General features: G+C 38.2%; 1 protein-coding gene across 1 annotated transcript in view; it reads left to right on the top strand.

Annotated features, from left to right (window-relative positions):
• LOC129574059 (protein sax-3) overlaps positions 1-23,902 on the top strand; it is a 170,419-nt gene that overhangs the window by 109,780 nt on the left and 36,737 nt on the right. Inside the window, exons 5-8 of the mRNA XM_055455417.1 lie at positions 4,868-4,986; positions 5,059-5,266; positions 23,139-23,277; positions 23,383-23,513. Of these exons, the coding sequence (XP_055311392.1) occupies positions 4,868-4,986; positions 5,059-5,266; positions 23,139-23,277; positions 23,383-23,513 (597 nt within the window). The remainder of the gene's footprint in view (positions 1-4,867; positions 4,987-5,058; positions 5,267-23,138; positions 23,278-23,382; positions 23,514-23,902) is intronic.

The following is a 23,902-nucleotide window of genomic DNA, read 5'->3' as shown; positions in this document are numbered from 1 at the left end:
ATAAGAGAGATAGAGAGTAAACTTGTGTCATTTTTTACCAGAGTATAACTAATTGAGCCAAGAGTCAACAAAGCAAGAGAGTAAAAAAAAAACAAAAAAACGGGACAGAAAAAAAACCCCTGGCAAACCATTTTACTACTCTATTTTTGTAGGTGCATTCGATTTAGTCAGCAGTTGAATCATTCGAAATTCACATTTATTTATATATTTAATTTAATTTTAAGCCTGAGGGCTTCGATTGCCTTGCTGCTTCATTTGACTCGTTGTACATATGTGTGTATGTAATATTTTTTTCTCATCTCTTGATTTGCTATCATGTTTCGAGTTTCATTTTTCTGGCTCGTGTGTTGAATTATTTTATTTGTACTCGGATTTCATCTTGGCTCATCACATGAACAGCAACAACAGCAACAAAAAAACCAATCACATACGCACAGTCAACAAACCTGCTAGGACCACGAATTAGTACCCATTTTCCTTCACTTATTTTTTGTTACTGTTTTTGCCGTTGTTGTTATCGATTGTGCGTCTTGTTGATGCTGCTGGCAATTCGCTTCGTCATCATAACAAAGGCACAAAGTGACAAAGGCAATGTTTACTTTTCTAATTTCGTGAGCCGTGTGTGTACACAAACAAATTGGATCCATATTTCCCCCGTTTGTTTCCTCTGCAATTTACGTGGTAAAATTCTCGCTGCAAACAGAAAAAAAAAACTGCTACAAACTGCAATTTAGTGTGTCGGCCGACTTTTCTATTTTGTGTCGTCGTAATGAGCGAACGGAACAAATGAAGTAGAAAAAAGTGAAGCGTTTACACATTGTGAGGCTAGGCGTAGACGGAATATTTCCGTTGTCAGTTGGTTTGCATAATAATCTTAAAATGTCGCACGTGACTCAGCAATGAGCTGCCGAGAGATATCGCCCGGCACGTGCTTTAACCCCACAGAGAAAATGTCTCTCTCTCTCTCTCACTCGCACTTTGTCTATCTACTTAATTTTTTCGTCTATTTGGTTTCGATCGTACGTATTTAACGATGTACGTATTTAACTCCTGGGTAATGTCTCGTTTAAAGATAAAATTCCATATCTACTTCGATCGATTCCGAACGCCTGCAGTTGCGAATGCACCACGGATAAATAGTAATAGATGCCGACCGGGCGATGATAATAGCCAATTTGGAAATCGTGCATACCAATATGTACGCTAATTTCTAACACATCCCACAACAAACCCGGAAAAAAGAACATAAATTGTGAACAAATGATTTTGGCCAGTAAATGCGTGCACAATCAAATGATGTGAACACACACACGCACACGCACATACATCTACGCTATACGTATTTAGCGACTGGTATCATCGGCTGTCTCATGTACATAAATAATACATAGAGAACTTGATGACGATAAGCCCTAATGAAATGCCATTGATGGATGGATATGGTGCGTGTGTGAGCTGGCATTTTGCCGCTTCGCCTGTTTTTCGTTTTTCCACGTTTTTTTTCTGTTTATTTGTGAAGACCAATTCGGGTAAGTCTCACTTTCTCTCTGTGTATGCGCGCCATTGAATGTGGTGTAATGTGATATTTTCAAATGTGCATAATACCAAATAATCAATGAAATGGAAGATGTTGGCATAAGAATATGGATTCTTTAAAAATTGTTTCGCTTGAACTTTTTTTCCAAATGCAATACAATGTGTTGTTTCGTTCATACTGTCGAATTCAATCATCATCAAAACAGAACCGAAATCCGCAGCTTTGTATATGTACGCCACACAGCCGGTTTCGATGACTCTGTTGACAGATATGAATTCAACACGGAGTATTGCACAATCCCACCCAATACCACATATCGATCAAATTGTCAACAAATAAACACCGAAAACGTTTTTTTGTTCGCCTCTCGATGGTTTAAATTGATTCTTTGTTGATTTTCCAATGCATTGCTGCTACTAGCGTAGGTAAACATTTACACATGCTTTCAGCACACTTTGACAATTGTTTTCGACACAAAGAGAGAGCGGGAGAGGAAAAAATCTTTCTCCTACAATAAAAATAAACATTTACATATTGGAAATTGAACGAACTATGAATATAGAAAAAAAGTGATCAGTCGAAAAGTTCATTCTGAATGAACGATTTTGGGTTGGAACAAATTTTCCTACGAAATTTACTGATTTCTTTTCCCCGGGCGATTGTTCTGCGATGAATGTCGCAATTGGTAACGCAATGTAGATTGACTAATAGCAAAGGTTTTTTGGGGAAACCACAAAGCAAACACACACAAAAGAAATGTCTACATGACACGCACTTCAAGAACAATTCAATTCGTCTTCGCTCTCGTCGAGTTTACGATGGTTGCATTGTACTGCCATCCAAATGTTAATTTATCATCGAGCCCATGAATATTAACGTGAGTATGTGCTTTGGCTTCTTCATTTGATTCAAACCGAAGAATTTTCTCTTTATTGTTTGCTATAGCCTCTTATTCTATCATGACATTTACTATATTTAATGTGGTTTAAGCGGTTCAACAGTGTTGTGATACCGAATAAATACATGATGATCACTCTCTCTCTCTCTCTCTTTCTCTCTCTCTGTCGCTCTTCTATTCCCTATTCGTATCATATCGCTGTAGTCGTAATTACAGCAGTCTGCGGTGCATCTGTAGCTGTGTAACTAGTTAGGCTCTCTTGGTCAGTTCACATTTTAATTTTTCTAATCGGAATAATTTGCATTAAAACCCATTTAGTAATAATAATAATCGTCGTAACTTCGACGTAAGCAATAGAGATAGAGAGGCACGAATGACCAAACGAGACTTAGAGGGAACTGAATTGAAAAATGAATGTAGCCACAAGCTGGAAAATGATAAATTACCCATTGCGATGTTGATTGGTCGGCAAACGAGCGACCAAAACGACATAGGCAAATGAAGAGGAATATGCGAGCCGATTAGATTTATTTATTTGAGAAAAGCCTAAAACGGTTTTTCATTTCAAAGTATACACACACACATAGACCAACAACGGTGTGTCGTTGGCTCCGGAAAAAAGGTTCAAAATATAAATATTTGCATTGAATAATAATTGGACCATTTTATGCGTAAATTCTTTCGAGAATAAACGAGTTGCAAAGACCAAAATTACTGGTACACCATTTTTTCCTTCTTCATACGTTCTCTATTTCGATGACATTTTCATATCGTTTAATTATGATAAAACTGGCATCAAATAACTAGATACTCTCTTGTCGCGACATTTGATTGGACCGAATAAACAAACAAACTCGAGAGCTAAATGCAATTGCCGTGTGAGCATTTTGATAACGGTTTAATGAATAAACAAGTCGACTTGAAGAATCCGAAACATTTTTAATTGGGACCGACCCCAATCACAGATACACGAGAAAAAAAACTGCTCCAACGACAGCAAAAATGGTGGAAACGGAATGGCAAAATGAAATATGCGAGTGAAGTTCGTATTGAAATGAACTCAGCACTCGATCGAAATGAACAAACAAACATAAATCGTGTATATTTGCCAATGTTTTTGAGCTTATGTTTGTATTTGTATTTGCATGTGAAACAATGACCACAGAGTTGGCAAATCTCACAGTGGTTCCGTGTGCAGTTTGAATGTCTCATTATATCAGCTAACCGCTCATTTTCACCTTAAGCACCCGATATCTCTGAAGCGCACCTGGCAATTGAACTATATTTGAAATGTGTACACTGCTGATGGTTGCTTTTTTCTATCTTCCAATTTTTCTGTTGCCATCGTTGCAGTCCATGCATGTTATCCCGTTCACCAAGTCTAATAACATGTTTTGCATGGAATTAAAACAAATCGTGATCGGTGGCATATAGAGAGATAGTTAGAGCTCTGCGGATACAGTTACGGGCACACAATCATTTGCCAGTCCGAGATCGATTCACTTGCATTGAATTGACAAGAATCTAAGTCAAAAGACAGCTTACATCGACCATTATGCCGTCACAATTTGAAGAAATGCTTGCATTTATACACACATAGTAAACATTGAACCCAATTCAAATTGAGACCATTCGAACGTCGCGTGGATTCAAGTCTCAGGTTTGATTTTTCGTCCGCGCGCAAACATAAATACACTTGCGCCTTGTTTTTGTGTTAATCGGTCGATGAAACAACAAATGAACGAAACAGACTGTGTTTTTTTCTACTTCTTTTGTTGTTCGTTTCACCGTTTTTGTCGATATTGTTTTTCACGTTGATTTTCTTTTGCTCAAGAACGGAAAGACTAATGGTTTTAATCGGTAGTGCTCGCAGCGAAAATACTTCGCATTCATTTGCGTCAAGTGCAAAATCTGTACAAGACACCATCGCACAACACTTAATCAGCAACTTGTTTATTTATTTATTCGTTCTTTTTTTGTTACAATTTTCTCGCAGCTTTTAATTACACGCTAATCAAACAGTTCAAGCATTACCAGCAAAGAATCAATAATCACGACTTTGGAACAATTAATGATCGTCCAACTCTCAACATAATTGTCAGTGGTTTCGCTGTGTGGATTTTTGCAATCATTCATTCTTCGTCGTCGTCGTTTCGCATTCTCCTTCTTGCCACTTTTTTCGTGTTGGAAATGAATGCCTCAATCAGTTGTTGTTCCGTTTTTAAACTTGTGTTCATGTCTTTTCTTCTCTCTTGCTATTTCTGATGTAGAACTTCAGTTCAAGTGTCGGCAATCGCATAATTATCAGTTGTTTTTATGCTAGCAGAAAAAAAGGCGTTTATTCAGTTCCACTTTTTTTCAATCGATTTTATACTGTGACTTGATTATAACAGCATTTAACATCAAGTTCTTTTTTTTCATTTGATTTACAGTTTTACGAGAGGATTTCCGAATCGAGCCGAAAGATACGCGTGTGGCTGCTGGCGAAACAGCAATGCTTGAATGTGGCCCACCGAGAGGCAACCCGGAACCAACTCTGCTCTGGAAAAAGGTGAGATTTCCTTTTCTACCGAAGTTCCACTGTGTGCTCATAACTAAACTAAGTTTATTTCTTACATTTCAGGACGGCATTGTTCTGGATTTTGATGAAACCCGCGGAGGAAATGCAATTCATCACATGAGCAATAATCCAGTAGCTCGTATGCGAATTGTTGATGGTGGAAATTTGCTCATCAATGATGTTCGTCCACTCGACGAAGGTCGTTATCAATGTATCGCACAGAATATGGTTGGAACACGGGAAAGTACATCGGCAAAACTAACTGTACAAGGTTCGTAGAATTTCTCTCTTTGCATGCCATCCGAACGAGAGCCTGTTTATTTGGTTCTGCAATTCATTTGGAATTCGCTCAACAATTAATTTCAATCTGCAAACATCTTGTTTGGTCATTAAAAATTGGCTAAAATGAGTTGTGCGTTAAATTGAGCAGAAGTTGTTCGTGCATCACGATCGAAGCATGGAATTTAGAAAAGCGAACACAGAGCATAACATTAATTAACACACCGTATTTACGGTCATAAAATGTTTAAGCGAAAACTCCCTCTTGAGTTTTAAAAATAGAATCAAATGGTTTATTTGGTAGACGATGACATATCCATTGGAAACTACAGGCAACACAACAATGTCACCCTTCTATTATTTCCTCGCTGGCTTGTTCTCTCTCTCTCAATGGCAACAATTTCTTTCCGTGTGTTCTGGTTGCGCTTTGTCATATGTATCGCGCTCTGTGTGAGCCTAATTTTTGTGAAGTTAATTATTTGATTTCGAACGAGGAACGACTGAAAGCAATATAAAAATAGAACAAAAGCGGCCGAATGCATATGAACGTTTTACAGCCGCACTTTAGCCAAATCGGCCCATAAACTCTCAAAAGTATTAAATTGTTTCCTTTCCAAATGAAGTTTGTTGTCATTCGTTGTGTCAATAACAAAAACAAGAACGCGATTTCACGGTGTCTCCCTATTTAAGTCGGTGTTCATCGCCTCGCTAGCATTAGACACAGTAGATACACGACGCACAGTCGTATTCAATTACAGACGGCACGAGACCCGATGCAATTAATACAAATCCATATTATTTGTTTATACTCGTATTTATCGAGTAACAACAAGGAATTAACGAAACATTGGCATTAACAATAACAACGACAACAAAAAAAACAGAGAACACAGAATCTTTGTAGGAAAGGAGAGTAATATGTGTCCATTTCGACAATTATGCCTGTCGCTTTTAGTTGGTGAACATTCAATAAAAGCAAACAATTCAATTTCAATCCAACTTTGCAATGAGTGAACTTTGGGCATCATGTGCATTTATATGTGTATGCGTGCTGAAAATTGCCCTGCTTCAAGCTTATTGGCCGGGGTTGTATATTTCCGTATCGAACTAAAGCAAACATCGGATATTATGCGAAGACCTTTTATCTCCACTTCCCGAAATAGAGACATTAAAATGCATTAGGAAAGCTGATGTTTGGACAATGTATATGGTTAATATGTGATCCGACAACACAATGAAATTAAACGATGCGCTCGAAGCATCTGCATGTGTAAATTGGGAGGAAGGAAATTTCATTGAGGCCATCTACCCTTTTTCATAAATCAGCTTCACCATGTACTATAGTACTACGATATATTTGTATGTTCTGCCGGTTGCCACAAAATTCGGTCGACCCTTACGCATTTCACATTTTGCAAACATGCATATTGCACAAACACAAATAAACGCATCCTCCCACATACACGTCCGCACGCACACCAAGGATATCAAAACTGAAAATTGAGCAACATTAATATCAAAACGAGAGACATTAATATGATGAGATGGCACATTAATAAAAAAATAATCACGAAAGATACAATTCATTTTGGTATCGCTTGCCCGCTCGTCTGTTTGTCGTTCTGATTCAATTTAGCTGTGTGTTATGTTTTGGTTGAGATCGATGATATAATCGTTCAAATATTATATGGAAATCCCTTGGTCAGAGATCACATCCATAAGAGGATCAGATGTGTGCATGTGCAAATGAGTGTTTGCTGTTCAAATGCGTTACTTTAAATAATACAGTGTGTTCAGTGTACGAAATCAAATCAAATCGACAGCATTTCAATATTAGAGATGGCCTTACTCGTAACCACCCGCTTCACTATCATTTCTTCGCTATCTCTCGGATGAGGTCTTATTTGGCACACACAACAATCACATTTGCTAATAGGTTTGAATGTTGTTCGTCCACACCGAAAATATTTGATGGAATCAAAATTGTAGAATTTGCTGTGGAGGAAAAAAAACAGCTGTATTACATTCGGGTGAGAGAAAAGGGCACACACATATACACGCAAACACACAATTGAGAAATACAGAAAATGTCTAGGGGAATATCACGCTCCTGAATCTTGTGAGATATTTGAGATATTTGAAATAAACATCAATTGTATGACATATTTTCGAATATTTCGAATAAATAAATCAGATTTTTGTGGATTTTGGAGATATTTGAGATTTTTTGCATTAAATCCAAATAAATACATTTAAATATCATTCATAATCACAAAAATCCACAATATTCCGCCGTATTCACAAATATCCACCATATTTCATACGACAGATTCTTAAAGATAAATTGGATTTTTTTGAAATATTTGAAATAATTTAAGCGTGATATTCCTCTAGGAAAATGTATTAATAAATAGAAACAGGCATGAATCATCAATTGATTTGCATTGAAGTGCATGGTTTAATTTAATAGCCGTACAAAACCTCAATGTGATACGGTTGTTGACCTATGGCAAGCATACAAGGCATCGACCGTATTTACAGTGACCACATCATCGTATGAAAATATTTGTCTGCTTCTCTGTGTTGCGAAATTATATGCGGCGAAAAACGACATGAAATGAGATTACAATGATATTTCAACATCATTCTAATGTAACTGGTGATTGTTGTCGATGAATCGATACATTTTTTTTTTTTTTTTTTTTGAAGATTGTAAAGGGCAAGATAAAACCATATATTTTATTTTTATTTTATTTTAATAAACACCGCCAAGCTCTGGCTGAATATAATGTGGGTTTTTGATTAAGGTTTGGCCGGAAAAGAGTGCAAGACTGTTACATATTTAAAATAATAAACATTTAGTAGCGATAATTTTTCATAACTATCAGTTCTCGCCTCGTTAAAAACCTGGCTCTTTTCATACATCATGCGGTATTCACAATATTGGGAACATGAAAACGAAAAAACAGTCATACAACCAAGATGGAAATGCTTGATATTAGTCTATGGCAAACGGTCCATGATAACCTTTGGTAAACGTTTCCAAAGGAACAAAGGCTATGTGAAGCGTTTAATTACACGTTTAATTTGAGACCCTAGGACAGCAAAAGTCGTCGCTCAATTTATACCGGTGGATAAATTGACGAGAAGTTTTACGTCTTAAAGGCAGATCCATGTTGATTGCAGAGTGCATTGAGTTGACATGGACTATGATTTGAAGCGTAACTAGAGCATTTGATGCTAATTATGAATAATTCAAAATTGATTTCAGACATAATAATATTAAGTTGCCAACTCATGGATGGCTACAACAAAGCACAAAATCAAATTTTACAATAAATAATAAGTGTAAACATCACAGATAAGTATCATCATTTCTATACACATAAGAGAATGTATGGGGAACAATTCGTCAGTCTTTTAGTATCGATTTTGCTGTGTGATTCGTGTGCGATGAGTCGAATACCACGTAGGTGGTTGGTACCTGGGGCAGCCCCACTCTTGTTTGTTTCAATCAGCAGCAACCTAAATGGCATTCGGGCAATATGCGTTGTCATTGATGAGTTTGTCCGCTTGAGATCAGGATCAGGTTTAACGGCAACATGAAAATCGAAATTTCATCATTAATGTGGGCAGTATCAAGGTGTTCTCGTGGAGAACATATACAAAAAATGAGGTTACCTGGATGAGAAGTTGACTAGGCGGCCAGGTAGTCATTTAAGTTTGCAAAGCGATCCAAAAGTGGTGTCCGCCATTCTGCGAACCGATGATTCTTCTTTGAGGTCGCAGCTGTGAACAGTTCCGGCACCATGTTCGCCATTTTGCACATTTGAGGAATTGGAGCTTCTCGCACCAGCTTCATGTGCTTGTCATTCACCTTGAATTGTTCGCTGTGTCTCAATGAACGCCCATCATTAAGTGAGACTTGGTCACTAACTGTTGGACAGTTGGCATTACCGTTGATGATGTCGTAGAAGAAAGTCAGTGACGCGTTGACACGTCGACGGCGAAGACTAATCATGTTCAAGTCTGACAATCGCTGCTCGTACGGTGTGATTGAGTATTGGTTATGCACGGATGGGTATTCACGACGAGCGTACATAGTGAATTGGCGTTGCACGGATTCAATTTTGTCGCTGTGAATTTTGTGGAATGGAAGCCATACCATGGCGCAATAATCGAGGTGAGATTGAACCAATGCAAAATACAGCGACTTTAGTGTGGTGACGTCGGTGATATCATGGCAGAAGCGTTTGACAAAGCCAAGCGCAGCCGTTGCCTTCGAAGTGACCATGTCAATGTGTTTGGCAAAAGATAGCTTTCTGTCAATTAGAACACCCAAGTCCTTGTGTTCAGTCACTTTGTCGAAGGCATGGTCGCCATAGGTGTAGTTTGTATGGAAATGCTGACGTTTCTTGTATATAGATAGCACTGCACATTTCTTGAGGTTAAGGTGCAGCAGGTTCACGTCACACCAATGCTTAAGTTTGTCAATGGCTTGTTGCAGTATCTCCGAATCTTGCTGAGATTTGATGATTTTGGCAATTTTGATATCGTCAGCAAACAGTAATATCATGATGTCCGGGGGCATTTGATCAACGATGTCATTGATGAATAGCAGGAACAGTGTCGGGCCCAGATGGCTCCCCTGTGGGACACCCGACGGCGCTGTAAAATCGTCCGACTCACTTGCTCCATGCTTGACGAATTGAACGCGATTTTCCAGGTACGACTTAAGCCATGACAGCAAATTTTGAGGTAGATTGAATGACCTCAATTTTTGAATCAAGATGCTGTGATCAACTCGATCGAAGGCTTTCGTAAAGTCCGTGTACAGGACATCAACTTGAGCTCCAATGTTCAGGCCACTCTGGGCGTAGTACACAAACTCGGTTAGGTTTGATGCTGTAGATCGTCCTTTCATAAAGCCATGTTGGTTAGGCGAGATGCGATCACGAACAGTTTCAAGCAATTTTACGTTGACGAGGTGCTCGAAGAATTTAGCGATCGTTGGTAATTTTGCTATGCACCTGTAGTTTTCAATGTCCGATCTGGCACCCTTTTTGAATATGGCTGATACACTCGATCGTTTCCACTCGTCGGGAAAAATGCCAGATGAAAGCGACTCATTGAAGATCTTAGTCAACGGGCTAGCAAGCGTCGGAGCACACTCCTTCAAAATTAAAGGATGAATACCGTCGGGTCCTACACCTTTCTTGGTGTTGACCTTCGTCATTTCAGTCATGACAAAATCAGGTCAAGCTGGAAACAAGAGGTGTTCTCAGACTGAGGTGACGGTTGATTATTTGTTGTCGTAGAAGTGGAGTAGTTGCTCCCGAAGAAGTCAGCAAATAAATTTGCTTGCTCCGATTCGCTGGTTGTCTTGGAGTCGCCGAATCGCATGGTTTTCGGTATGTTATCAGTGCTCTTTTTGGAGTTAACATATTGCCAAAACGAAGATGGATCACTTTTCAAGTTTGATTTCATTTTGTCGACATACTGATTGTAAAGCTCGGTATTTTTTGCACTGTATTCCTCGTGCAATTCTTCAAATGGCTGTTTGTCATTTGTCAGCTTCCAGTAATCCCAGGCCTTTTTCCTTAAATTCTTGAGATGCCGAAGTTCATTGTTTTTCCATGGGCATTTTTGGTTGTTCTTGCGGACATACGTTGGAACCGTACACTGAATAGCTTTCGCTAACACGCCATGAAGGGATGACACCCTCTCCGCAAGTGATTTGTTTGCGAATAAGTCATCGAAATTGACGGCAGCAAAATATTCATTCATGCGCTGAAAATCAGCCCGTTTGAAATTTAAATACGAGCTATTCTGGTTTTCCGAACCATTGTTAATCGGATGCCATTCAAATTCAATCAACAAAGGAGGGTGGTGAATGTCGATTTTATCCGTCAATGACAGTTTAGTAGCATCGCTCACTGTTGTGTTGGCATGGTCGTTAGTAAAAAATAGGTCCAACAGTTTGAGGTTCCGATTTCTTATTGAATTGATTTGCTGGAGGCCCAGGCCCATCAAACCTGTGATGAAATCAGCAGCACATTGGGAGTGGAAATTTGAGGGAACCAGCACATTGCTTTCCTCATCGTCATTTATCCACTCAACGTTTGTCAAATTAAAATCGCCAACAACTATTACAACATCATCGGCACTTGTCGTGAGTGATTCAATGGCTGAACGATGCAAAGCGTAGATTTCACTGGATGAATTCGGTGGAATGTATGCATTGTAAATGAAAATGTTGTGTGTTGGCAGGCTCGCTTTTATGCATACGTGCTCAACGTCCACGTTGTCAAATTTAATTTCTTCAGTAGAGAAGACTTTATTGTTGAGCGCAATGAGAACACCTCCACCTCGTCTAAATAATCTGTCTTTGCGGTAGACGTCGTATGTGCTATCGAAGAATTCGGCATTACGGTGGCTATGTTTGAGGCAGGTTTCAGTCAAGATGACTATGTCAAAACCGAAAGCAGCACATTTGTGGAAAAATTCATCCTGTTTGTTACCCAAGCTGCGAATGTTTTGGTAATAGACACTGATGCGTGTCGCGTCGGATGTGTGCAGCTTGGAGTTTAACGGAATCGTCTGTTGCCCACGCGATGGGCGAAACGGTTTTGCTGTTGCTCGGAGTTTGCTGCGCGGTAGTGGCTTGGGCGCTGAGCAAATGGATTGAACCAATGGTTCACACTCGGTGTCGTCAGTGCCTGTGTATAGGCGTACATTGGCTGAGGATGGTTTCTGACTCTGTTTATGTGGCCATTTGGGTGCATCCCGTTTTTTGACAGCCGGTTTGAATTGACATGTGGTGCACTGGTGGACGAGGGAGGTTTCGGTTTGTCCACAAATTCACAGGCCTTAACTGAACTTGGCCATATCGACGGATTAATAACACGTTCAAAATATTGACGAGGAAAGGTCAGTTTGAACGTTATGAATTTGTAGCTTGAAATTGGCCGGCCACCACTTGTCAATCTTTTGCATTGAATCTCATTGACAATGTTGGATGTGGAGTCAATGGAGCGCAAATGACTCAAAATATCATCACAGGTGGTGTCATTTGAAAAGCGTGAAATGTGAACGCTCTTCGTCAGTTTGGATGACAGTAGAACTGATGGAACAATTTTCTTGTGTAAATTGCTGACCTGTGGTAACGGTACCGCTTTGGCGTGTAAATTGCTGGCTTGAACGCGTGTGGCATTTTTCATCGTCGGTTTGCGAGCCGGAGCGTGAACCAAATTGCGTAAATTCATTACATTTTGATGAACTGATGGTGTCGAGACAGTTTCATCAACAGCGTTATCAACGCGCGACATACCTGGATCGTCGGATGATGTGATGCACGTACGTTTAACCGTTTCGTTGATTAAGCAACCAATTCTACGCTTAACGTGTTTTTGGTCCGGACGTGGAGTGTCAAAATATACACTCGATGTAGCAGCATCTGATTCGGCATTTGGGACGACTGTAATGTCCAAGTCATCGTTTTTTTCACTAACGTCCATCGGTTCCGCTGACGTTTCGTCGATCACAACATTCTCAGTGTGTACGGCGTCATTGGCATTGCCAATCACATGCAAAAACCGATTTGCCTCGATTTCAATCACTTCGGCAGCACTGGTATTATGCTCATTTTGGTTGCTTGCACTTTTATGCGGTAGGTCAGCGCACAACACTTTGTCAATGAGAGACACGAGCGAGCGTTTAAGGTCCGCAATAAAACTTGAACACTCGTTGAAATTGTTTACTATGCCACCCAGTGTGTGTGGCTGACAACTGCCACAATACCACTGTAAGCCGGTAATTTTCGCCATAAAGTTTGTCAGAGTTTTGTTGAAAACAGTGGTGGAATCGTTTTTATTTAGGCACGCGAAATGAAATGAATTGCCGCACAAGCCATAGCATGAAATGCTTTTGTCACTGGCAACGGGTTTCACACACAACGCACATTGGGCCATTTTATGGTTATGAAAAACAACAACAATAACACAGGAAAACGACGTGAACAACGAGAGCGACGTAACCAAAAATGTGCACAAATTATCACAGAAAAAAATAGGCGAAATTGTGTTGACACGAATGAACTTTATAATATTACGATACAGCAAGTCTTTACGAATAGAATGATATAAAATTTGTGACAAAACAATGTGGATAACTATTTAAAAACGATAAAATAATGTAAACAAAGACGAGAGACGAAAAAAAACACAACTGTCAGCGTAGCTGTCAAACGTCGACGATCATTTCGGGACGTAATTTACACACATCTTTCCTCTGTGTATTACAATCGGTCGCTTCGTCAATATTGTCAAAAATTTCGATAGAATTATTACACCTTGTACACCGATTCTCTGAATCCGAATCGACAGCATGTTTAAAGCTACTCCAGAAATTTAATTAAAGTGAAAAATTCAATCATTCAATATTGCTCTCTGTTGCAATATGCATGTTATGTTTTCATGCAAATCGTGAAATTCAGTGTTCACCTCGTCAGGTCGAACAGAGCATAACCTGCTTCCAATCAATTAGGGAACATTCTGCATGAAATTCATGTTATTGTAAAATGATTTTCGGACCAATTATTTGTTCACGTCAACACAATGTCAAATAGCATGTTGCAAAAGTGCCTCACTGTCATTTTGTATGAAAATTCTACAAAACGATTTGAGCGCTGTTCGTATGATTACATGACGGCTTTCATTTGAACTAATGTGAGGTACATTTCAAAAGTAAATTGCAACATGCTATTTAATTTTTTGAAAAAAAAAGTCTTGAGAGGTTTCAAATTGAAAATAAATCTTTGAAACAAGAAAAAGATACAAAATTATTTAAAGAGATGCAAAGACAAACAGAAAACCAGTTGATCGGCCATTTTCCACTTGAGCAAGGATGGCGAATAATTTTAAGCCTTATCAGCGATGACTAAAATCAGATACGCGATTATTAGTATTGGATTAAAACCTCAATCTGCATGTTTGTCAACGATTTTTGAAAAACACATCGCTCGCAAATATTGTCCGTGCAAGAAACATGCATATATATTTTAGGATAAACTGGAATGTTATGTAAATATTGTGTGTGGTTTTTGAATGTGTGCTGAAGAAACATCGTCGACAAAATTAACGTGGTGGATGGATGCTTGAAGGCAATAAGGTAACGCGCACATTGCAAACTGAATACAAATACAAACCAAGTGAGGGACGTGTAGAGTACACAGTATAGACATAGTGTGAAAATGTGCATTGCGACGAATTTATTTCGTTCATTCACACGTTTTGTCCATCGTTCGACAGTCCAGATTGTATGCGTGTTTGCAGCATTGAAGCCTTTTACACAAACTGTGCGAATCCAATTTCCTCGGATGCGCATACAAAAACTGGTAAATAAGTTAATTACATTTTGTGTCTAGTTGTTATTTCCATTCCATTAACATCGAACTGATTAAGATTGTAATGTGAACAACGGGCCAGTGCATGAACAGGCGGACATTGGCGGTTTATATATATGTGGATGGATGAAGATGCGCGTACAATATTTATGTATCCGACGTGTGCGGACGTGTAATGTGTGCTTGCTTTTGCATGCGATTGGAATCGATTTAGACACTTTGAATGGTTTGGCGTACACACATGTGGTGAGAAAGAGTGAGTGAATCTCAATTGTTGTCGCAGCGAAAAATCAAAATTGAAATCGAAAAGACGGAATGAGCAAGAGTGGAATGGACAGAGAGAAGAGAGAGAGAGAGACAAAGCATTTGCTAAAGGCGTCCAGGCCATCCATACCATGTCAACCAAACAAGAACTAATAAACTGATAAAATATTAATACAACGACATCGATGCCGACAATATTCAATATTCAATCACAACGGCTGGCTTTTGCCACTGCAAGCACAAACACATAGAGGGAGAGAGAGGGAGAGAGAGAGAGATGACCGAAATGAACGGAGGCGATTGAAATCCGTATCAGCATCGATGTAAATCAAATAAAATTAAATGAAATGCAATGGGATGAATCTTGACGACGTACATACATATACACGGCAACGATACCAAGCCAAATACCCATTTAGGTTTTGGTTTTGTCACTTTTTGTGCCTTCCAATAAACGGTTGTAGTAGCCTCCTATTTTCTCATCGATTCAGCTTCAATCCAGCCGATCACTGTAATGCCATTTTCAGAGATCTCAACCATAAATTAAACTCAACTTTTTGGTATTTATTGTTCTTGTTCATGTCATTAGCATTAGCATTAGCATCAGCATCAGCGATGAGATATTGTAATGTTTGTTCCTTTTTTCTCTCTGTCTTCCTCTTCGTTCCTTCACTCTCTATCTCTCCTCCCCTCTTTCTCTGTGGAGTGCATTGTGATTGTCGTATTACCACTTCCATGCTGCATGAAATATGATTAAATGATGATACGCCGTTCTCATCAATCAAATTAATAGTGATGTATGCGGCAACCACTACACGCGCTCATTCACTCACTCACTCAGAATATATATATGTTGTTGTTGTTTATTTTGCTGGTTTGCCTCCACTTCTCGTTAGTTTTTCTTTCTTTCTGTCTGTCTGTCCATCTTTCTTTCTTCTCTTGTGTCGCATACAGCACACATACCGTGCGACAACCACAACTCGGTCGCTTCTCATTCAATTTATTCTTTAATTGAATTGAAATAATCAAACGCAATTTATTCTTTGTTTCCAATTATGGTTTGATCGCTTTGGATCGTTCAACGTTCGTTTACGTTTTGCGCGCGAGTTTCGTGTGTTCGATGCATTTTTCAAACGCCGACAGAACGGTCGAACGGGATAGAAAGAGAAAAAGAGATAGCGAAAGTCAAGGGGAGCGTGGGCAGGTTGACATTGAATTGGACAGATCTCAAATCAGATGACGACCGGACTCGATGTGTGTGTTGACCAATGTCACATTCGCGCAAGCGGCATGTCGTTCGCTTTTCGTTTGATTTATGGATTTCTAGCAATTAGACCAGAAATTACGTGATATTTTAAATGATGAGATTCGCTGAATTGCTCGACTTTTTATTTCCCACTTCTGCTGCTGCTTCATCTACGTTCTTTGGTTTCATTTTGTTTCATCGGAATTCCATGTGTCAGCTACCGTAACGCGCACATCGACACAGTTTAACACACAATAATGATTTTCGAGCTCGAGACCACATCGAAAGATCAAGCGATATTAAAAGTCGCTCGAAATGATTTGTGGCTTTGCATGTCTTTTTTACAACATTTTCATGTGCCAGCTCACCACCTCCATTCAAGCCGCTTGCTTCATTCTCATTTTCTCTTGGCATTAGTCCTCCATTGATTTGCCATTTCATAGACTCGCAATGCGAAACAAATAGCAACATTTTATCATTATTTATCGTTTAATACGGACTATTATTTCATAATAAGAAAGTAAAGCGGCAAATCGATGTACGACAAAACGCGAACGCTTGCGCGCGCATACGGCGAGAAATGACTTTGCTGTTGTACATCTCTTTCTGCCGTGCTTCTCCCCTCATTTCCCATGTTGTGATCTCCTCTTCCTCCAGCTTTTCGCTGCGCTATTTCTCACTTCATTCATATTTTGTTGGCTTTCAGACTTTAAATTGATTTTCCGTGATTTCTGTGTGACAGTGTACAATAAATAATAAATTGTTGGCAATTTATACGTGTTTTGTCAACAAACGCTTTGCTCCCAACAATATTCCCATTTTCATGCTCGATCCACTCGATTACATTTGCAAAATAGAAAGACGAAGAAGAAGATGAAAAAAAAGAAAACAAATTTTCAAAGAAGTTTCGCGTCGTCTTGCAATCCACTTCAAACTCTCTACAACAGATATCTTTTGTGTGACATTCTATCGACAAATGTTTAGTTATTTAACATTTTATTTTCGAATTTGTGATGGAAATAATCGCAACAACAACGAAATCTTATTGCAATAAGTTATTTTTTTTTCTTTAAATAAATTTTTGGCAGTAAAACTCATATTTCAAAGTTCGGCGAGCGATTTGTTACGACTTCAACCGTTCGAATGATAACGATGATCGAGAAATTTTGAATGATGACTTTTTGTGATTGGATCTCATGCTATCTATAGCCGGCTTTAGACAAAGTCTCTATCTTCCTCTATTTCTTGGATATGTGTGAATTGAGCTATTTGAAATCGTGACACAAAGCAATCGATAAAATAAGGAACGCTTCCGTCATTAAATGCCGAAGTTAAATCATCGCACAAACGATATCTAAACCTTTGATTCGCTTGACTTGACTAAACTAAAGATAGAGAAAAAAGAATATTTTTACGCCAAACGAATGTCAGACCATAAACACCCTCACACAACAGCGCAAAAAAGTGAAATTCTATTAAATTTAATAGATGTGCGTATTTTCCTTTGAGTATTCGATGCCACACGCACTGACAGCGACACATATAAAGAAAATAGAATATAACAACAACAAAATATACAGAAAAAAGCCAAAATTGAAAAGGTTCGCATTCAGATGTAGATTTCGGCATGCGACTATTTGTTATGCTTGATTCCATCGCCACTGTGTGTGTATCTATTTATCAATTGTGTCGTGTCGCAAAATGTCACCTCATTTCCACATTTACAGTTTAAATAATGGCACAACCGTCGCCCATTCTGCCACTGTTGTTGCTGCTACATCAGCCATTTACTACAAAATACTTTTAGTCAAAAACGTGACTTCAATAAACAGAAAAATTATCCATTATGCCGGTGACACGATGCAAAATAAGCGAGCACAGACCCCAAATCGGAAAAAAATATGAAAAGTAAAAGGAAGTAGTGAATAGAAAAGAAACGAAAAGAAAAAAAAGCGACTACGTAACGACGACAAATCAAAGGGGATAAAACCTCTCTCACTCACATACACCAGATTCAATATTAATCGAAGCGTTGTAGCAATCACTAAGCATCGAATGCGAAAGTAATAGGCGTCAATCAATCAATGTGGTTCCCATTTGGAACCAAAGCGTTGAAAATGTGCGAAAAACTCGCTGATTTTCTCCCGCTCACTCCATCAAAATTTTGGAAAATATTTGGACTATTTATTTTTTTTTAATCTGCTAAGTGGTATTAAATTTTAATTTATTGCTCATCCAGTCGAGACATACTGTAATTTACCGAATCGCAAAACGATTTTAGAGTTACACCTAAAGAACGGAAGGGGGAGAGGTAGAGAGAGAGGGGACAAGACCTTATGATCTCGATATAATAAATTGTTGCCGTACGATTCAATGAATAAATTAGGGATTTCGCTTGTGGTCTAAATTAGATGCAGTGAATTAACGTTCTGGCAACCGCATTGTTGACAAAGTCCGTTGCATGTAAATCGATTACACAATGCCGTAAATAATGCAGAAATTGCAATTTTGTGCAAGTAAGTAAGCGGGCGAGCGGACGCGCGCTCAACTCGCTTCCGCGCACATACCGAAAATTGTGATTTAATCAATCAATTAAAATCGAATGCGGCAAATATTGAATCTGTGCGCATTTCCCTCTCTCTATTTTTGAGTAGCACACTGACATCGATTTTATGTTGCTGTCGTGGTATGGTGGCCAAAAATATCACTGCACCGCCTTCTCTTGTCTTGATGAATTTATTTGCAATTATCATTTATCAAATTGATAAGCTACGTCAATGTTCCGTAAGTATCGTTAAATCATCCACTTTGCGATGGCTATCATCTTATATTGTTTGCATTTTGATTGCAAATTAATTTTTTGGTTTTCGTTGTGTATCGAACCACAACGACTGAATAGCAAATTTCTGCGGCGATTGACGAAGAAACAAGGGAAAAACGTTTTCATGCTCGTCATGAAATCAATTTGATGCTTCGATTGCACGTGGCCGCGCGGTGTACTTAGTGTGAATCACCACAAAGCAGACTGTCAAGAATCAATGAAGCGAAAACCGCGATGCGATCAAGAGCCAAAATATCGCCACGAGATACATTCAATTTTCATTAAATTTCAATTTCCTAATATTGAATTGGTTGTGTCGTTTGAAATCTTTTCCAAGCTTTCTCATCGAAAAGAGAACCGCAACCGACTGAATTGATGGGAAAAAATATAAAGTTCGTTTAATATGCCGCAGAGCGCACCACATGGCAAGCCGAACGATGGTCAAAAGACAAATCACGAAATCGATTGCAGATTCAAGGCATTGAATTGAGTAAACATAATAACAGCAACAACAAAATTAATTGAACTACACTAAGCGATTATTATAATATTAAAAAAACATTATGATGATAAAAATTTGCGATTTCTCTCTCCCCCTCTCCATTCGTACTTCGGTGCATCTCTATCAAGACAATGTTCGTTGCAAATGGGCGCTCGCCCGGTAGCCAAAGCCCCAATACGATAAAGTAAAAACACACTGCCAACTTATTGGATTTATGCGCATTGTCTGAAGCATAAAAGCGGCAGCCGGCTGTTTCAACATTGGCAATTGCCATCATGATCCGCTCACGAAAAACACAAGCCACTCGCATTCAATAAATAGGTAGAGATATGTTTGTCTCGTATACTTTTCACGTTCTTCTCTCGACGGCCAACTTTATTAAAATTGCACAATAAATATGTAAATGGGGCTCATTCCCGTTTTCTACTTATTTCATTCATCTATTTATTTTATTTTGGTATTTCGTCTCATCGTGCCGCCGCGTCGTTCCCAATCATGTTCACATCAGTGCATTACAATCCATTGGCACCGTACGACGATACGCATAGAAATCTCTCTATCTATCTCTTTGTCTTAACAAAGGTTTTCTCTCAATTTTCAGAACAAATCATTAACATAATGCTTTTCCGATTGAATGGCATTTCAATGCACAAATTCTTTAGTGCACGCTTTGAATTCGCTTGCTTGAGGTCAAATCTATTCGAGATTTATGTGTGGTGATGACGGCGGCAACGGCATCACTTCGACAATAATCCGAATTGCTATGAAAAGGGACAGATATTAATTAGTCTGGCATTGCTCCAATCGATGCAATATGCGCTGTGTTTTCTCTCGTACTCCAAACATACTTTGCCTGTCAATTTATTTGTCTTCCACAATTTTCGACAGCATTTTCTGTGCAATTGAAGAACGTGCAACCAACATAAGTACTCTGAATCGTTACAAAAAAACACACAGAGAGAAACACTCTTATCTACATGTCATTTGGCAATGCCAACGAAACATATTCATTTGTCGCATTCTTTTCTCGTGTGCTGCATGCCCTATCGTGATATTGTAGTCTCTTCTGTTTTGCATTTGCGTGGTTTTCTCGCATTTTGAAGACTTAAATATGAAAATATATTCATAATTCATTCGGTGCATCGCCGACATCGTTTCGTATTGTTGTTACTGAATGCGTTGGTTTTCATCGGCGGTTGTTTGCTCCGGTTTGTTTTTCTCCTGTTCTTCTTCTTTCACGTTTTCGTTTACGATTCTATGTGTCATCAAGAATTTCAAACAGATATTCAGTTGTATTTTCTTTTGTCGTTTGTCAAGAATTTCGAGAGAGTTCGGCGATGGTATGTGGTGGTGTGCAGCAGTGTATTTTGCAGCTGGAAAAATGTAGATGATTATCTCACAGAAAACGCATCCGAAATGAATTCAACCAAAATATTTTGACGTGCAGTGGCGCTACATCGCACACACACACACACACACACATCCCAAATGAAATTCATTAAGTCTTTATGAGATAAACATTCAAACTAGCGTGAATACAAATTACCACAAAATGTCTCTGTAATATGAAATAATTATTTTCTCGTTTGAAGTGTTTGCGTGCATTAGTGATGCAATTCCTTTTTTTCCTCCTGTTTTGCTTCTTTCAACTTGAATAGACTTTTAGCTTTGTTTCTTTACGTGCGCAGACACATCGTAGACAGTTCTTTATGCATATCCGTAGAAATTCCAGCCAAACAAATGTGATAAAATGATAAATTCTATATAGTTTAGTCGTTGGCTGCAGACAGACAGAAATAAAAACAAACGACATCATTTTGCCAAACCACCGAATAACGTCATATCAAACATGTTAGCTGAAACACCAGTAGATGTAATTTTCGTATCAATCCTATGCTGAGAAGAGAAAATTCTATAGCTGAGCTGTTGTCTTAAGCAAATTGTCATGAAGAGATTATGTTTTTATTAAAACTTTGAGTCACTTGAATTAAATTCAATTGAATTAGATACTGACAATTAAACAAAATCGTTGTGTGTTTTTTTTAATTCAAAATCTCTGTGAGTTTGACATCCGATTCTCCCAATTACGCTACATACTAACAAACATAAAAGGGAAACACAAAAACAAATATTGAAAATTCTCTGAGCAAAATACAATGAATGGTAAGACTCAGCAATCTTATATATGAAATATTAGTTCAGTGATAATCGAATGTAATAAAAAAGAGACACAGAATATCATTCACATCCATTTCAAATAGCTACTGGAATTTTCTGCCACACATTTTCACGAATGTCAAAAGCAAAGAAAACCGACTACTATTTCATTTTAGTATTAATCTGTGCGTTTGAAACGGTTGTATTTGTCGTTGTCATGAATTGACGCTTGATTTCACTGAAACACTTTTTTACACGTTAGATAATTCAACGATCGTCGCATCTAACAATAAAAAGTGTGTGTAACCATTTGCTACTTCAGACTGTTCTAATAAACACAATGAGTGCCACCCATTCTGAATGGAAAAAGACAAAATTCACAAAGCCACTAGAACGATATCCCTCACAGATTAGCCGTAGGAGTGCGTTTGTGGTAGTGGCGGTGATGGTATACATAGAAGTGAACATTGCAAAATGTCAAACACATGCACGTATCAAATCCTCGAGTACTTGCCCAGATACACAAACATCAGTGCAAGCTATATCGCAATGAATTATGACTTGCTGACATTCAACATATGATGCAATTATCCAGTAACCAAAAGAGAGAGAGAGAGCGAGAGAAATAGCGTTATAGTATTGCACTGCCTGTGTCATGATCGCACAACGTTTCTGATCTTGACAAACTTTTATCTGTCGAGTTGGCGTGTTATTCTTCCCAGATTTTATTCAATTTTGAATTAATTCCTTTTTTGCATAGAATGCTCTGTTATGTTTCAAGTCATGGTTTATTGATTAACTCAAGCCACTCTGCAATCAACATGGATCTGCCAAACCGACGTAAAACTTCTCGTCAATTTATTGAGTGACGACTTTTGCAGTCCCAAAGTCTCAAATTAAACGCGTAACAGTTAACGCTTCGCATAGCCATTGTCCCTTTGGGAACGTTTACCAAAGGTTATTTCGGACCGTTTGTTATCGGACTAATATCAAGCATTTCCATTTTGGTTGCATGACTGTGTTTTTGTTTTCATGTCCTACTTGTGTAAATGCAAGAAGTTTACGAAAAGAGTCAGGTTTTTAACGAGGCGAGAACTGATAGTTATCGTTATTATTAATCATTGTAAGTAAATACAAATTGATGTAACAGTCTTGCACTCTTTTTCGGCCACATTCTATTATAATATATTCAGCCAGAGCTTGGCGGTGTTAAATAAAAATAAAAAAATAAAATAAAAATAAACACTCGAACATCTTGCAACTTAAACTATTTTGCTATCAGGATACCTATTGTTCGTTTGCAGAATTTGAGTTTCGGCAAAAATGATAGAAACTGAGTTGTAGCTTTTCACATTTATGTGAAATATTCCGTTGGGACGAGATAAAAAGCAGAGATACTATTCAAAATAAATTTGAAGAATGTATAAAATTTACTTAATTTTTTTTCAATCTTGTCTTTTTCGCACTGCAGTGAAACCGTTTTTCAACAAAGAGCCATCTGATTTAACCGTTTTGGCCGGTCAAACTGTGCAATTCTATTGTTCAGTTGGCGGTGATCCGCAGCCCCAAATTTTATGGCGCAAAGACGATGGAAGCATGCCTGTTGGAAGGTAATAAGTAGTTTTCATAAAGAACAAACTCTTATCATATGTTTTGGTTGCTTCAATACGATAATGAAATATTTAAATTTTGTTGGTCTTCATGGTTATAAACAGAGCCGTTATCAAGGATGACGACAAGAGTTTGGTAATCAAAAATGTGGTCCCAGCCGATGAAGGAATCTACATTTGTGATGCATCTAATGGAGTAGGGCAAATAAGTGCCAAAGCGCAACTTGTTGTTAACTGTAAGTAATATATTCAATATTAAATCGAATAAAAAGACGGAGGAATGTTTATCGAATATTTCCACAAAACGGATATGGTCACGGTCGCGTAAGACGAAACCACGGGAAAAAAATTGAAATTGGAAAAAAATGGTCTTAACATTAGGAGATCTATAGAAGTAAAGTAATAAGTAATATATTACTATTTCCTATTACTATTACAGGCTATTACAAAAATAGGCTATTACATTTACCTATTACTTTTCCTATTACTTTTGTAAAGGGTTAACCTATTACTTCTACTATTACTATTACATGTAATAGGAAAAGTAATAGTAATAGGTTCATCCTATTACAAAAGTAATAGGAAAAGTAATAGGTAAATGTAATAGCCTGTAATAGTAATAGTG

This window comes from Sitodiplosis mosellana, unplaced genomic scaffold, assembly GCF_009176505.1.
Source record: "Sitodiplosis mosellana isolate CC-2019 unplaced genomic scaffold, AAFC_SMos_1.0 Smas_scaffold_6150, whole genome shotgun sequence".
Lineage (NCBI taxonomy): Eukaryota > Metazoa > Arthropoda > Insecta > Diptera > Cecidomyiidae > Sitodiplosis > Sitodiplosis mosellana.
Note: the sequence above shows the minus strand (reverse complement) of the source record. Positions and strands in the feature narration are given on the sequence as shown.